General features: G+C 32.6%; 2 protein-coding genes across 5 annotated transcripts; both read left to right on the forward strand.

Annotated features, from left to right (window-relative positions):
* The first annotated feature begins 2,287 nt into the window (after positions 1-2,287).
* On the forward strand, positions 2,288-14,138 carry LOC134259441 (uncharacterized). 4 transcript variants are annotated; one of them, XM_062742025.1, is made up of 4 exons: positions 2,288-2,407; positions 12,451-13,230; positions 13,371-13,406; positions 13,547-14,138. In XM_062742025.1, the coding sequence occupies exons 2-4, from the start codon at positions 12,660-12,662 to the stop codon at positions 13,972-13,974; spliced, it is 1,035 nt and encodes a 344-aa protein (XP_062598009.1). In that variant the 5' UTR covers positions 2,288-2,407; positions 12,451-12,659; the 3' UTR covers positions 13,975-14,138. The 4 variants fall into 4 exon arrangements, with proteins under 4 accessions (XP_062598009.1, XP_062598011.1, XP_062598010.1 ...); XM_062742027.1 differs by lacking the exon at positions 2,288-2,407 and adding an exon at positions 7,639-7,732; XM_062742026.1 differs by lacking the exon at positions 2,288-2,407 and adding an exon at positions 11,977-12,071.
* Positions 2,414-5,953, forward strand: LOC134259442 (uncharacterized). The gene is made up of 4 exons (XM_062742028.1): positions 2,414-3,104; positions 3,206-3,230; positions 3,331-3,375; positions 5,418-5,953. The coding sequence occupies exons 1-4, from the start codon at positions 2,634-2,636 to the stop codon at positions 5,810-5,812; spliced, it is 936 nt and encodes a 311-aa protein (XP_062598012.1). The 5' UTR covers positions 2,414-2,633; the 3' UTR covers positions 5,813-5,953.
* Positions 14,139-16,367: the final 2,229 nt, after the last annotated feature.

Below are 16,367 nucleotides of genomic sequence, written 5' to 3' on the forward strand. Positions count from 1 at the left end.
TTGTTTACAGATTAAAGAATTCAAAATAATGAAGCATTTTATTGATTTTATTATTACTTTTTAAAACTTTAATTGATGAACTTTTATGTTAAAATTTTTCAAAAAGGCATTTCAATTTGCGATTTGTGTTCGGTATGTTACTTTTTAGTGTTTAAATACAGGTGAACAGATTGTAAATATCACATAACAAGTAATAATTTACATAAATCATTTCGGAAATGATTCATCGTGTGCACTTTAACATTTACTTTTGACACCTTTGCGTCTGATTATTTTTAAGCTGTCAGCTGTGCACTTTGACATAAACTCTAGACTCAATTTTCACATCTTAAAAGTAAAACTGCACGTTATCTTAGCTTGTTAGTGCATAATTTATTATCCCTGATGGGGGTGTTAGTGTATATAAACCCTTTTGCCAAATTCAACAATATTGTAAATAAATGAAAACAATAATTAAAAAGTTATTTTTACGTTTTAGAATTCATTTTTGCTAAACAAATACTATTGAATTTTTCCACACCGAACTATACAGATAAAATTAATAGTAAACATTGGAAGTACATAATATTAAAATTTATATCTGTTATTTGACTTTCGAGTCCATTTTCTAAACTACCGTCGGACAGGAAGTGAATTTTCCTAGGAAAAAAACACTGTTGGTAGAAATAAGGTCTTTTGCTGGGACTCGAGCCTATCAAGGGTCATGTGGGGTCATTTTTAATTGTGTTCGATTTGAGTATTTTTTGTTGCTGCGTAATACCCGGTAGAAAAATCAGGGCAGTTAAGTTATTGACATGTCTTATGTCAACAAGATTAAATGGCCCCATGTATAGGAACATTAGGTATAAAACACGTCAGCTACTATATAAGTTATATTCTCTTTCTCAAGGTTACAAATCGAACGTGTGCCAAAAACTTCTACCTGAGCTCTCACGCTGCTTGCATTGGTTTAATCTTACCTGATCCAGAACAAATGAAATCTGTTGTGCCCAGGTGAAGTCACGAAAAAGAAGACATGGACATAATAATGCAAGGATTCAAGGATTCATAATGATCAAAAGAATATGGCATACATGTTCGATCTATTAAATAATTTATCATTGCATAATATCACTATGATCACTAAGAAAGAGTTCTTTGTTCCGTATTTCACTTTATGACACCTACCAAAGTTGTGAAAAACTTAAAGGGAGAAAAAAGATAGAAATAACAGCCAAGGACAAAGACTATTGCAAAATAATAGAATATGGTAGCTCACCAAATTTTCGGAACTCCTTATTTTTGCCAGATATCTAATTATTAGTTTTTAAATTCGAGACAAAATTTTATGAATTCGAATTGTAGCTGTATGTATTCAAAGCTAATAAAAATATAATTTTACATTGGCGAGCAAACTCTCTTGTTGATTTGCTAGAAAATCAAATTCACGAGATAAACATTTAATTTACAGTATGGAATCTTTTTATGACTGATATTTCTCTCTAAATATCTGTGTTCTGTATACAGGAAAACGTACATAACTAGATGCATCTTAATCAACTCATTACAGCATCCACTGTCAATTTAATTCTGTATATCATTGGTGCAAGTAATAGAAAGATAAGATGGAACTATCCCAGAAGAGGAATGGACCACCATTTTATTGTCGGTATCCACCGGCATCGCATGAAAATTCTTTTATAGTTAAAGATAAAAACTCTTACAAGTTTTATTGTGAAAAAAGATGATGAACTCTTTTGTTCACTGCACTTGTACATATACGTATATTATCAACGTATATGCACTGGTGGCGTTAAGTGTTTTTCCAATCTTTATATTATAGAGAAAATAAAGAATGTCTGTCTGTCTGTCTCGTTAAAACATTATAATAATTTTGTTATCACTGTTATGAAACCACAATTTGCAATACAAACGAATACATTAAACTCATGAACCTACCGACAAATGTTTGCATACAAGGTATCGTTCATTTGTTGACACTTAATCAATATTTAATCTGTTAGATAGTGAAGTACAAACTGCAGCAATATCGCTTTAAACAAAAAGTTTATCTAGAAGTAAAATTATATCAAATGAAGTACTTGATTTTAAATAAAAATTGTGTTGTTTTGTAAATTACATCGGTTTGTAACTGGAGATTTTCGAACAATGTATCTGTTATTAGAATATTAAGTATAACATATCCTAGTTTTATGGCTTATATACATATTACCTAGTAGGAGATGAATAAATTATTCATGTTTTAAAACACAAAGTTTTAAAACGAAAGTAAACAAATGTGAAAAACCATAACAGCAGAAAACACGTGGTTTTGTGTTGTGTATCCAATAAACCAATCACGTTAAAGCTCTCAGGGCGCTTGAAATACATGCTCATGTCTTGAAAACGGAAACTGTACATTGTTCAGGTAGGTCGACCAATAGCTCGTATGTTAATGAGTACTATACTTAACTTTTGCAGCCTTAAAAGGAAGATTTTGTTATTACCAGCTAAAGCGGAAATTTCATTCTAACGTCAAAATTAGTTTCATTAGGGGGAAATGCATCGAGAAGTGTTACATATAGTTGGGTACTATATTTAGATGAGATGGTATATTTTGAATTATTTCATGACATGGCGTATTTCACGGAATCATGTTAAGGTTAGAAGTCGATGCAGAGAGGGGGATACAGGGGTCCTCCTCAACAACTCAGCTATTTCCAAAACGCATGCATCGCAATTCTAGTTGTGTAACCGAGGCCTCTTTTATACAGAACGAATTTCTGGCAAAGGACTTATACAGATCGAATATAAAACTAAGAATATATTTTTATGTACTGGTGGTTGCGAATATTTTCTTAATGGTGGCGATTAGTGTTCTTGCATACATCTCTTTCTCGCGTAATTTGAACCAACATGATATGAATAAGAACAATTCCCGTCTGATGGAAGTTAAAGAAAACATACCCACAGGTGAAAAGACAGAGCGATTGTTTAGGACCAAAATCTCTAAAGAATTACCGGAAGGTGTGAACTGTGCATCTCTAAGATATAAACTTAACGCCACGGACGTGGACCCTGATGGTAGATGTTCTTTTGAGGATTTGATTGATGCTGTAATCAAGGTAAATTAGTTGATCGTATCTCTGCATGATTTACCATTTATATTTGGTTAATAGACAATAGGTAATGTTTTACTTAACTTCTGTCAATTCCTCTTTTCCAGTTTGTGAAACCCACAGAATATAGAGGTATTTATTGATTTTGTTTTGTTTTACAGATTGTATTTAAAACTCACAAATAAAATTTCATTGGCTTCAAACTTTAATGCATTACTCTATGATTTTTCAGATGTTATACATTTAATTGGTGGTATACCTGAGGAGGACAGGAATGGTAAATATACACAGTTAAATACATTTAGCATTTTTTTTCACAGTGCTTCACACATTGCATTATTGCATCATTACTTTAAAGTTATTTGAAAAATAGCTTTAAAGCTATTATGAAAATTAAGATAAATCAATGATATATGATCCCACCAACATAACATTTGACTTGACGACAGATTATATTTGCAAACAAGGTCATTAATTTCATCGTTTCGATCATAGAATATTCAAAATGTTGTCTTCATGGTTGAAAACTTTGTAGCTTCAGCTTATTTTTCAATAGCCTGTGTCGATTTTGGACATTGTTCCTAAGTAGATCATGCACTTACATATGGAATAAATTGGAAGATAAAATCCACAAAGTGGAAGTCATCACGTTCAAATAAAGTTCAGTTGTCATTAATATCTTTCACTATTAAAAATCCCAATCTGAAAAGAAAGAAGTTAAAATCTATGGTGTCTTTCAATTGGAATTCAATGGTTATATTTATATAATAGTGTTGCATTATGCATGTACTATTCCTAAATAGTAGGCAGGGTTTGTAACAAGGTGCACGAGCCGGAGGCGAGTGCACTATGTGTCAAACCCTGCCTACTATTTAGGCATAGTACATGCATAATGCATAATGCAACACTATTGTTATTATTATGCTGACTGTTGTAATTATTTATGCGGCAATCCATTTGACTTTTTCCTGAAAATATCGGTGCTAACACAGCGCACTTGCAAGAACTCATTGAAAATCTTCATGCTAAAATTGGTTGCATGCTTAGTTATTTTAGTTACTTGGTATTTTCTCTAAATAAGTCGGAATTTTCTGTCCCAAACCAACTTATCTTTATTTTCTGTTTTGTTATTATATTGTTGTTTGTTTGCAGACGTCGATTCTCATTGATAATTTTCTTTTACATCCTTCAATCAAGCGTCATATAAAAAAGCGTTTTAATGACCCTATGAAATCAGTTCATCTAACGATCTGTATGTAATTAGTTTGAAACTTTGTTGTATACATTAATCTAAGGTCCCTTAAAATAATATAACTGTTTTCAAATAATATTTGTCTACTTTTTCCTTCTTGTGTCAATTGTATAAATTGAGGTTATATATTTAATAAAATTAAAGGAATTAGTGATCGTCTCTGTGGCGTAATCGATAAGGCATCGGACTGACAATCTCATGGTTGTGAGTTCGATCCCCTGCGTGTGCATTGTTGAATTTTATCGTGCACTATTTCGGCATAGTATGTTTACGCTATATAAATCCTTAGACCACTATGCGAGAATAGTAGGGTATGGGTTATATAGAGACAAACTGACAGGAAGCATAATAATATATCATCATGGGAAAGAAAATATTTATTGTTAATTGATTATACGTCGGCGATATATCAGTATATATTGAAGTGAATGACAGAACAAAAGTTAGTCTTCTTTTTATATAGCAGGTTTTGAATACAAAAGCAGATTTGTAAATATCAATAATTGCTACGGGGAATTCCAATATATTCAGTGGACGAGGTCTCTGAAATCTACCATTAGATACATAGTATTAGATACTGTCTATTAGTATTTATTTCTCCATCACTGCTTGTTAATATTTCATGAGGAGTAAAGAAGTCCTGTTGAACTATTACATGTACTAGAATCTTAAATATCTTTACTTTGAAAGGTGTTTTATGACGGTTATGATTCATTATAGGTATGGCATTTCAATTTCATATTGATTTTTGGAAATATCAAAAATATTGAAAATAACATATGATTTGGAGAATTTTTCCTTAGAAAGGGAAGGATTGCCTGTGGTAGATTTAAATCCAAGTTTCTCTGAAATGAATAATTGTAAGAAATGTTTTATAAATTAGGACTATGTTATTTCCACTTTTGTAGTCTAGGTTTTCCGAGAAAAGTAGTCACTTTGACACACAGAGATGAATCATAACTGGAAACGGGATGTTATATTGGACTCTGTCAAGTTCTATTTTTTGTGAGGTACTATTTTAATCATTATTTTCAACGTTAGTTGACGTCGTCTTATTCTAATTACAGAACATTTAGAATATACAGTCGCAGAATGGACCCGGGACAAAAACACAGGTTCCTCAGTTGTGTACCACGTGACAAATTCGTCCATCGTCATTCCTTCTGATGGTTACTATTTCTTATACTGTCGATTGACCTTTTCATCTGACGTCACAAGAACGGGGTCACGACAAACAGCCATTAAGCATTCAGTCAGAATCCGACCAACCAATCAAAGTTTTCAGAAATTTGTGACAGTGACCTCCATGACCAGCTCAGGCATGAAGACTCACAGCTTAATACAGAGGGTCGCAAAATTTCGAAAAGGCGAAGAGTTAAAAGTCACAGTGTCTAGAGCTGGAAAAGTTCAATATGACATAAGTGATACCACCGAGAATTATTTTGGCATGTTCAAACTATGATTTCTTTGTACTTTGGGTGTTGTTATTATTCATTGTTGACGGGTTTTTTTTATTATTTTTCAGTTACGTATTTAAGATTATTTTACTTACTTGTGAGATTTCTTTCTATGCTACCTCGAATAATAAAACTGTTTACAACAGTGTTTTGTATGAATATTCATATACAAGGGCATGCATTCAAACTTTTGCAAAATTGATGCAACATCAATGTGGCTAATTGAAGAAAAAGCAAATATAACTTTGTAAACTCTATTTTATTGTTTCATTTGCAGCTTTTTCGGTTAAAAATTTATATTTCTTAAATTTAGTCATATATCAGAATTTTGTATATGGTATATTTAAATCTGAGGAGAATAAAAACATCTTGCTAAAGTAAAACAACTTTATCATCAATCAACATAATTATCAGCAAAGGTATCCGTAGAATACAGATTTAAGAAAAAAAGAACTAGTGAGTTGTTCCATACTACATTTCGTACTGAATGAGTGAGCTCTACTACTAATTTTCATTTAGACCCAAAGTTAAACAAGCAAATTTAAAGAATTGTGGTCCCCCGCTTTCGGTGTCTTTGTGGGTGAGATGTCAAATATGAACGCCATATTATATGTCATTTAGAAATTATCACCAAAGTTGATTCTTTTAAAAAAAAAATAAGGTCAATCGTGAAGGTCAAGGCATATGAAAGCCCTATCTCTTCTCAATCAAAAGTTATAAGGAACAAAATGCGTTTGTGAAACACTGATGACCCCGTATGGCAACAAAGCGAAGATTAAACTTTTCCTAAATGCAAATTAAATATACCGGTACCCAAATTTTAAAAAGTAGGTCAAACTCCAAGGTCAAGGTAAAAGGGTCAAAGTTCTTGGTATCCAATGAAAGGTCTTCTCACAAGGATTACTTATGTAAAATATGAAAGTCCTAGCCCTTACCATTCAAAAGTTATTGCCAAAGTTTAAGTTTTTAAAAAGTTAGACAAACCCAAAGGTCAAGGTCAAAGGGTGTAAGTGCTTGATATCCAATGAAAGGACTTGTCACAAGGATTTAATATTTGAAGTATGAAAGCCCTTGCCCTAGCCGTTCAAAAATCTAGCCAAGGTCAAAGTTTTTAAAAAATGGGCCAAACTCCAAGGTCAAGGTCAGAAGGTCAAAGTTCTTGTTATCCCATAAAAAAGACTTCTTACAAGGATTACATATGTGAAGTTTGAAGGCCCTAGCTCTTACCGTTTAAAAGTAAAGGTTAGTACGTAAATCTCCAAAATTGTTGATATCCAATGAAAGGTCTTGCCACAAAGAATGCATATGTGAAATATAAAAGCCTTAGAATATACCGTTCAAAAGTTATGGCCAAAGTCAAGATTTAAAATTTTTGTGTAAAAATGGGTCAAACTCCAAGGTCAAGGTCAAAGGGTCAAATTTGGTGGTACCCAAAGAAAGGTTTTGTCACAAGGAATACACATATGAAATATGAAAGTCATAGCTCCACTAAATCAAAAGTTATGGGTAAGGTTAAAGTTTTTGTGACAGACGGACAGACAGACGGCTAATGAGATTTAATGTCCTCTCGCTTTCGCGAAAGCGGGGAACAATGAAAACAAATTTAATCTTTCACGTTACACCAATGAATTTATTCGTTATAATTGCGAATTCCCGATGCTTCAAAACCAATAGTACTGGAATTTGAAAACAAAAGTCATTGTACCTATTCGCAATTTTTTAAAAAATCACCTTTAGGTATAAAAAGAATGTAGAAAAAAAATTTCATTGGTTTTTTAAAAATATCTTGTACAGAAAAGAAAATTCCTAAAAACGGAAACGAAAGTAGAGCTTTTCTATTCTCATTATGCTTATAAAATGTTGAAATAATCAATTTCTTTGTAACTTTTTGGCCATTTGGATAAACAGATAGGTACATGTATGGTGTAAGTAGGTTTTTCAAGCAAATTTTCAAGAAAACTTATTCTCGATGATTTCAGTAGGAGCTTCTTCTCTTTATTTAAGAGAACAAATAATAATTAAAGTACCCTTCATGAATCGAAAAATGACATTCAAATCGTAAAACCAGTATAATATTTATATACTCGTTTGTAGATATGACAATAATGAATACACAAATTCAAGTACATGTTATTATCTTAAATATACAAAAAAATACAATTGTATCTAAAGAACTTGCCTATTCTTCATCGAAAAGATACCAGTATAGCAATAAAGGATTGAATCAAAAGTTCCTTTTTTTTAAATTTTATTATGTTCGTCTAACGCCATGATATACGAGGGCCGTTCAAAAATTACGCGGACTTGTTGCATAGAAAAAATATTTGACGACATAATCGGGCAAAATTTCACACATAATATAAAAGAATCTTTACTTATATGGTCTTCAAAATTTCATATCAAAATGTTGTAAATTTGTATCAATTTTGAGTGATTTTTCAGGACATATCATTAAGTCACGGAGCAGCAAAATCTTCGACGTCACAGGCATTATAAAAAATATGTGATTGAGCTTTCATTTTCTCAACATTTTCCAAAGAGTACCTGTACAGTTTGAGTTACCTTATCTACTCAACATCCAAACACCATTTCTTGTCAAGCTTAAAATCTATTAAACAAGTAAAGAATATTCTTTTTTTTCTTTGTTTTAAAACCAAAAACTGCAGGTATTTATGAGATATAGCGTGACATTGGTCACGCTCAATCACGTTCTTCACAGCCCGGATAAAGTTTTCGTCGATAATCTACTTCCTGTCCTCCAGTATAGCCTTTTTACAGAGGTCTAACGGTCTAAAATTTCAATTAGCTATTTGTGGACGAATGTCACGAATACCCTAGTTTACTACATGTTTTATTATGCATATTTTGGATCTATGTTGGCGATATCTCGAGTATTACACATAATTTAACAAAAGTATGGTGCGCCGTCAATTCAGGAGACGTCATTTTCACAGTCGTTTTCACGGGAATCGCATCAGAGAAAAATCACTATATTTCTGTTAGTATTTCAAATATCATGTCAGAAATCTAAATACATAATAACAGAACAATTTAAAGATACATTTGAGAAAATTGTCGAAAAATATCGCCAATTATTGAAAATTAATGAGTTACATTTTGGATTCCGCATGCATTTGCTTCAAATTTTTTCTCGTGCTCCGTACCTCTCCATCAGCGATATCAACATACCGATAATTTTAGTAGAATTTTTCTAAAATACAGAAATTTTGCCCAAAATTTATTGAAATCTTTAAGATACATATTTCTCTGAAATTTCATAACTATATGACGTCTATAAAAGTAAATAATAACACAGTCCGCGTAATTTTTGAACTACCGGGTATTTTTTGAAATGTCATATTTTCCTGGCAAACAGTTAAAAATATTACCAAGTGCTATTTATGCATACCACAAAAAAAACAACATTGTTTAAGGCGGCAATAAAAGCACATGCTATTTTACTTATTTTGTTAAGTTAGGATACAGGAAAATCGAGGGTGTATACAAAAGAAATAAGCTATTACGCAAAAAACTGTTTACAATTCCTAAGTGTAGATGCTCTAAAACAATTAAAGATGAAAAATGATTTTTAAAAGATATGTTTGTCCAAAGACGCTGGTGAAACTAAAAACTCGTTCTATAAAACACGATGCCGTTTCCAAGAGAGTACATGAAAAAATGATTGATATGATCCTTGGCTAAATGTTTATATCAAACATGGCATCAAAAGAAAACGACTAATGCTGTATAGGAAGAACCCCCAATGAGGGAAGTATTATTTCGTACCTAAGGTATGGGATTGGGAGACAACAAACAGAATTCATCCTCAAAGTCCATTTAAACAATACAAATCAGGATCAGATCCATGGAAGAGTAAGCATCCCCTGCCGACTCTCCACATCCACCGTGTGCTCCTTGTTATAAAAGAAAACGGAAAGATGCGTTGACAATTCAGTGTATAAATCATGGCTCGACATTAAGTATGAAAACCATTAGTCAGCATTTCATTTAACTAGTAAGTTGAGTACGTTGAAAAAAATCAATGTATTGACAATATATATGTAAATATTGCATGTAGTTGAGTGTAACATTGAAAATTTTCACCCCAAAAAAACCATTGTCAACCGAGGCGCAGCCGAGGTTGACAATGGTTTTCGAGGGGTGAAAATTTTCAATGTTACACTCAACTACATGCAATATTTATTATATTATACTGAATGTTTTATACAAATACGTATCACAGTGAACCGTGCGCGCATAAATTCCGCGCAGTCACTATTTTTTGGAATACCACCCGTCGTCAAGCAATGTTGACTGTTGCTCCGCAGGAGGGCGTGGCTTCATTATTCAGCGGGTAGTAGTGTTTTTTATCAAATGTTTCTCGACGAATCAGATTCAAGTAATTTACATGAAAGTATAATATTAAAACTTGCGAAATGAAGACTTTGAACAAGATTGTTGTTATCATTGTATGACTTTATTGTCAATACCTTGCTTCATTTTAGTATAATTGTTCAAACGTTGAGTATGCTCTTACGTACCAAATCAACTTTGAGACATAAAACCCATATGCAGGTGATCAGGGTACACGTTTACTACTACATGGGTAAGGGAAGAAAAGTAAGTAAGTGAAAAGTTGAAGTCATCAAGTTGGATAAAGCATGGTTGTTAGAGTTACCATTAACGTCTTTTTCTACTGAAATATCCATATGTGAAACAGATTCGTAAAGCTAGCCCTGTGGTACCTTTTATTTTAACCTCACTGGGATATATCGAGTCGATAACTACCGTATAAGTAGAGATCGCTAAAAATAATATACAAGTTTTTAAGCAGAAATCGCTAAATTTGCGCCTCGCTAAAATTTCCACTTATACGGTATTGTAATGTTAATGTTGATAATGCGTCGTCGGTATATCGAAATATCGAGTTGAATGCCACAACGAGCGTTTTCTTCTTTACATACTTTATAACGTAGAAGCTTTTGGATAAATTTGCTTCATTTATATAAATGACTTAATTTTGCAGTAATTTTATCATTAATTGTGATGAGCAAGTGCGATACTAGGATTGCGGTGTTCTGGTTGCATGTTTAATGCTGTTCTTTTATTACACAAGCACAGGGGGAAAATAGGAGATTGTTATAACAAGCGCCAGTATTACAAACTCGAGATGTGGGGTGGACTTGTAGATGTTTGAAAGGACTAGATTTATCAGCAGGAAATATTTTCCGAGTTTTTTCTCTTTTCATAGAAAACCTATGCTCGTTATCTTCCCGATTTTAGGCAGTTTCATTTACATTTTAATTCTTATATATTTTTAAAGATTTATTAGAATCAATCAAATCTGGTGTAATTACTACTATGTATTCGTTTAGTCTTCGAAAGGACTGTACATGAACATGTTGAACAACACATTACTGCATGATTTCGGTCATCATGATCAGCGAACATAAATTGGCAGTATCTTCCTTTTTAAAATTTACATAAAATTTACATAAAACATTAAATAAATGTCACAAAATCAAGACATCGTCTAATAAAAGCGACAAAAAATTTTAAAAGAAAGAAATAATTTTATTCTTCAATATATGGTAAACTACAGCTATCATCTGTGTAATTCCCTCGATAAAAAGATGACATGCTCTCTTGTACCTGTTTTTAGTTTATATAATCATTAAGTGTATTCAAATGACGACCTCAAAAGCTATGGAAATCCTAATCTCTCGTTACTTTGTCGTATTACTAGGTCGGCTTTACAAGTACCATCAATGACCTACATTGATTACTGTGTATTGTATTCTATCTATATTAAAACAAATATTCATCATGGGTTGTACACATCTACGTACATGTACTTTTGTTTATTTTGATTTCCCTTTTGTTCTCTAGCCGTCATTTCGGGGAAAGATTATTTAATTTTTCTATTTTGTATTATCACAGCAGTGATAATGTTATTCAGTGGGACCATGTTAAAATATGCATATATCACCATGCAGGGAGATAAAAAAAAAAAGAAAAGATAAGATATTTGAATATAAACTGTACAAACATACAAAATGGCGTCTTAAGAACTCGCTCGATCACATCACTTAATTCTTAGGCAGACTAAAATAAATCACGGTGCACTTGAGAATCCTTGACCTATTATTCCCATTTCAAAGTTTATACTTTTAGAAAAAACATAAACAGTCTTCTTCGAATAAGAAACGAAACAACAAGCTCATCTTTGCAGTATATAACTTCGTTGTATTTTTTATCTTTCAGGTAAGGTATGAAATGTATATCTTTGCGAAAGTATCAATCTTGTATACATAATGTTCAAAATTATTTTTGGTAAACGATGCAAAAAAAGCAGACGATCATGGCGTCATTATCAGTTGAAATGTTGCCATTTTAAAATCGCGGCAGATAAGGTTTTCACCTGCAGGTTAATATCAGTGATAATTTGATAGAAATGTTAATTAGTCTGTGATCTCGGCTACGGAGTGTTGCCAGTGATATTTTGTATAGTTAAAATTATCATTCTCTCCGTCAAGCTGTAGTGGATATCGTGAAAAGAAAGTGCAGACTTGGGATTTTTGAGAGACTAGGAAGCTATACTATTTGTATAATTACACTAATCAGAACTCTCCTTTTATTAAAGGTGATTCAACATTTTCATGGACGAGGGATTCTTTTACCGGAACACTATATCCGATCTAAGGTCTTTACTGCGGTCAGAGGTTGCCAAGAGGGTTTTACACACACGTCACTGAGTTATTTAAATCTTCAATGAGACGAGACTTACTCTAGAATAACCACAAATTACACTACCGCAATAGAAAGGAAATATTGTGTCATCTCGCACTTAACATGAATCCGCCACAAACAGAGGGTGAACCAAAGAGAAAGAGACTGGAGTTTTCGATCTCTAGCGACGGGTCGGGGGACACGGAATACAGCCAGGGGTACTATAGCGAGGAGGCGCGGGACAGTCTGGCGGATCTTATCCCTAAAATGAACAGAACACCGAGCTGTGTGTCAGCCTTAACGCAATGTGGCAACCAACAGAAACTAGATGATCTCTACAAGTCCTACACAAAACTGAAGATTTATTTCTGCGTGTTGTGTGTTGTCAACATCATCATCATCCTTCTCGTGTGTATCTTCTTCGCGGTCTTTTTCATGCGTTTCTCAAATGACAGTAAAGACCTGAACAATGTGTTCTCAAATCCTCAAAGAGAAGAAAATGATTTAAAACCCTCTAAGGCAGAAGCTCGCTTCCAACTAGAAAAGCTCCCACAGAAAGTTCCAGAAACCAAAATCCGGTGTTCTGTCCTCAAGCACAAACTAAATGCTACAAATTATGACAGCAATGATATGTGTTCTCTGGAACAAATGGTCGATTCGATTGCCAAATTTCTGAAGCCAAGAGAGTACAACGGTAATATATGATTAAAAAATAATTTTGATAAAAAAGTTTTATAAACGATTGCTCTTCGTATAATTTTGATGTATACAGAATATACAAACCTGGCTCTTTCTATGCTATATAATGTTTTATTTTTTTTTTTTTAATTTTAGATGTATTACATTTGACAGAAGGCACGCCTCAAAAAGGTGGGAAACTCTAATATGTTTTACTTATTTCTGTAGATTCTGGTTTAATTGTATAAAATAAAACCTTTAGTTATGTGCATTTCCATGTACAAAGCCTGATTCAATGAAAAGTCATTTTAATTGATTTATTTATAATTTAGATGGGTCGGATTGCTTCCTGAAGCAATGGAAAAAAGATAAAGACAGCTCTTCTCCCATTTCATCTGGCCTGAGTTTTAACAGTGAAAGAGGAACCATTATTATCCCTTCCAGTGGATATTACTATGTATACAGTCGTATTACATTCAAATACAACTCTCAGCTCGACGAAGAAAAAAGGAGACTTTTGCAGTTAAAGGACATCAAGCATACCATAGAAAAAAGTCGAAACATGTCAAGCCAATACAAATCTGTACAATCGACGTCAATCCAATGCACCAAATCATCCTTTGTTCACAGTAGTTTTCTTCAGAGAGTGGTGTATTTGGAGAAAGGTGATGAACTCCGAGTGAAAATATCCGACACGGGAAAAATTCAATACGACGAGAAATACAAGCACGAAAATTATTTTGGAGTCTTCAAGTTATGACTGCAGAGGCAGATGAAGAAGCTGTGAACTTCCTGGAGTCCTTGTTGTCTAAATATGGAACACTTTCTATTCAGAGAGAAACAAACAGATCTGTTTGCAGTCCGAGGAAAGCAAGTCGAGTATGAAAGAACAAATTATTGTTCTTCGGCATGGCATTTCAGGGGTGTAAAGAGGGTGTTGCAGTTCTTTTGTTATTTTCCCTAAATGTGTAGCAGGTTAAAAGAAGAATTTTTATGTTGTAGAAACTCATATTAATTTTTTTCAAATGCAACAATATATAAAGCACAACGAGAAACAATATTTGGAACGTGTATATTGACTTCCAATTTGCCATTAAATGATGTGAAAATTAGTCTTACGCCAAAATGGCAAAATAATTTTGATATATACACAAAGAGACAAACTAGTAAAAGTATTTACATAAATATTTCAGGAATCTTTGTTTAAAATGGGAATATTATGCTTATCCATTTGTATCGATTTTCCCTTTTTTAAATTTACGTGCATTGAACAATATCTGTGATAAAACACTTCATGTCATTTTTGTGACAAACTCTATGTGCCAAAACTGATCATAAAATGGTCGTTTAAAACGAGACAATACGCTGCAAGAGACTGAAACGTGCCAGTATTAAATTTACATAAGATATATGTACGAACTTTCAAAATTAAACCCCAGTCTCTTGAGCGGACAATGAAGCTGTATATATATAAGCTTTGCAATATGTTTTATACACAACCTAATATTTTTATTGCATTAATCGAAGTATGTAAATCAAAGGTAAAAATATCATCTCTTCTACATGTGAATATTCACTATGTACAGCATCCATATACATGTAACCCGTCCTGTGCATTGTGATGTTTATTCATCATATACGTTGAATTGGCTCGTGATATAGTAATGGGTATTTACTGTTATAAAATACTTGAACTAACTTTCATAAAGCTTTCACATGCTTGTTAGAATCATGTATATGAAGTGTATATATACAACAGGCAATGGTAAACAAAACCACAATATTTTGTTAATATGAGAAACTCGTGAACATGTCACCATAATAGCAAACCTTATCAAAACTAACACAGTATCTTTTACTAGTCACTGTAGACTCGGAATGCACAAAGAGTAATTAAAATGCTCAATTCATCTGTTATATTCATTAATTGATCTCAGTTGTACAATGTGTGTCAGATACAAAATGGCTTCATTATTTCATCGCTATGTAGATGTATATCTTTTTAAAAATATGTTCTACTGTGTGTATAATTAAATTCATGTTCATTGAACTAAAATAATGTACCGGTAATTTGTTATACGAAATATATAGATAAAATGATTACAAATCTCCTTCTTGTCTTTTAATTTAAGACTCAGCAAAGGAGAGCACAATATTTTTATGAAAGAAGAAGTGGCTTTTATGAAATAAGCACTGATACTGAATGATTTCTGAAAGTAGGATCAGAACTTTCATTTTCATAAGTGTAAACTTATAATAAAGATGTACAGTGTGTCAAGGAAGAGAAATAGGGTGAACAAGGTACATTTTAAGTATGTCAAGCTCTGTGGATTTAAATGCATTATACAAGTACACCTTCGGGTATTTCCCCATGGGTTTTATGGCTCAAGCATCGATTTACAAGATAACCGTTTTAAAAGAATTAATTGACTTCATCATTCATAGCTCTAAAAAAAATTAAAATATAAGAAAGGCGAGACTCTCGGGAAAAAAATAATTAACTTTAGCAACACTTTTTTTCTAAAGTCGGACGTCGATTGATTGATAGTTTTAAATAATTAACTAAACTATATCCTAAAACTATCAGAAAAATGTCTTTTTGCCTTTTCAAGCCAAATATTGGCGGCAATAAATGTTTTATGAAAAGGAAATAACTACTTAAAAGCATTTTTCTTCAAGAATAAAATTAAAAATGGAATCACAATGTGTAAAATATCAGGAGGGTCGTCTTCCAATAATAAGACTGTGGTTAAGTATTTCGACAATTGGTGACCCATAGATCTACATGTATATACATTGAAACAAGACCAATACAATATTTTCACAGCTTTTTTTAAAACTGACTAAAAAAGTAATTGTTTGGGACTTTCACCGTACAGTAGTTCAGTTATTTAGGGGACTTCACGGACATTTTGATGTACATGTACATAGAAAGACTTTAAGGATTGGAAATTTCAATTTCAAAGAAGGAAAAAATACGATCAGGGTGGACAAAAAATATGATAAGGAAAATGATTATTATAAAAGTAGGAAGTGTAGGTGGTGTGTAACTTTCACGAGAGACACTTTTTGAAAAACTAGCTTAACGTGACAAATCACTGCGATATTTGGACTAAAAATATCTTTTTTTTCTTCTGTTCTCATAAAAGCAAT

Source organism: Saccostrea cucullata, unplaced genomic scaffold (genome assembly GCF_032062105.1).
Source record: "Saccostrea cucullata isolate Sc308-1 unplaced genomic scaffold, CSIRO_AGI_Scuc_v1 ctg4646, whole genome shotgun sequence".
Classification (NCBI taxonomy): Eukaryota; Metazoa; Mollusca; class Bivalvia; order Ostreida; family Ostreidae; genus Saccostrea; species Saccostrea cuccullata.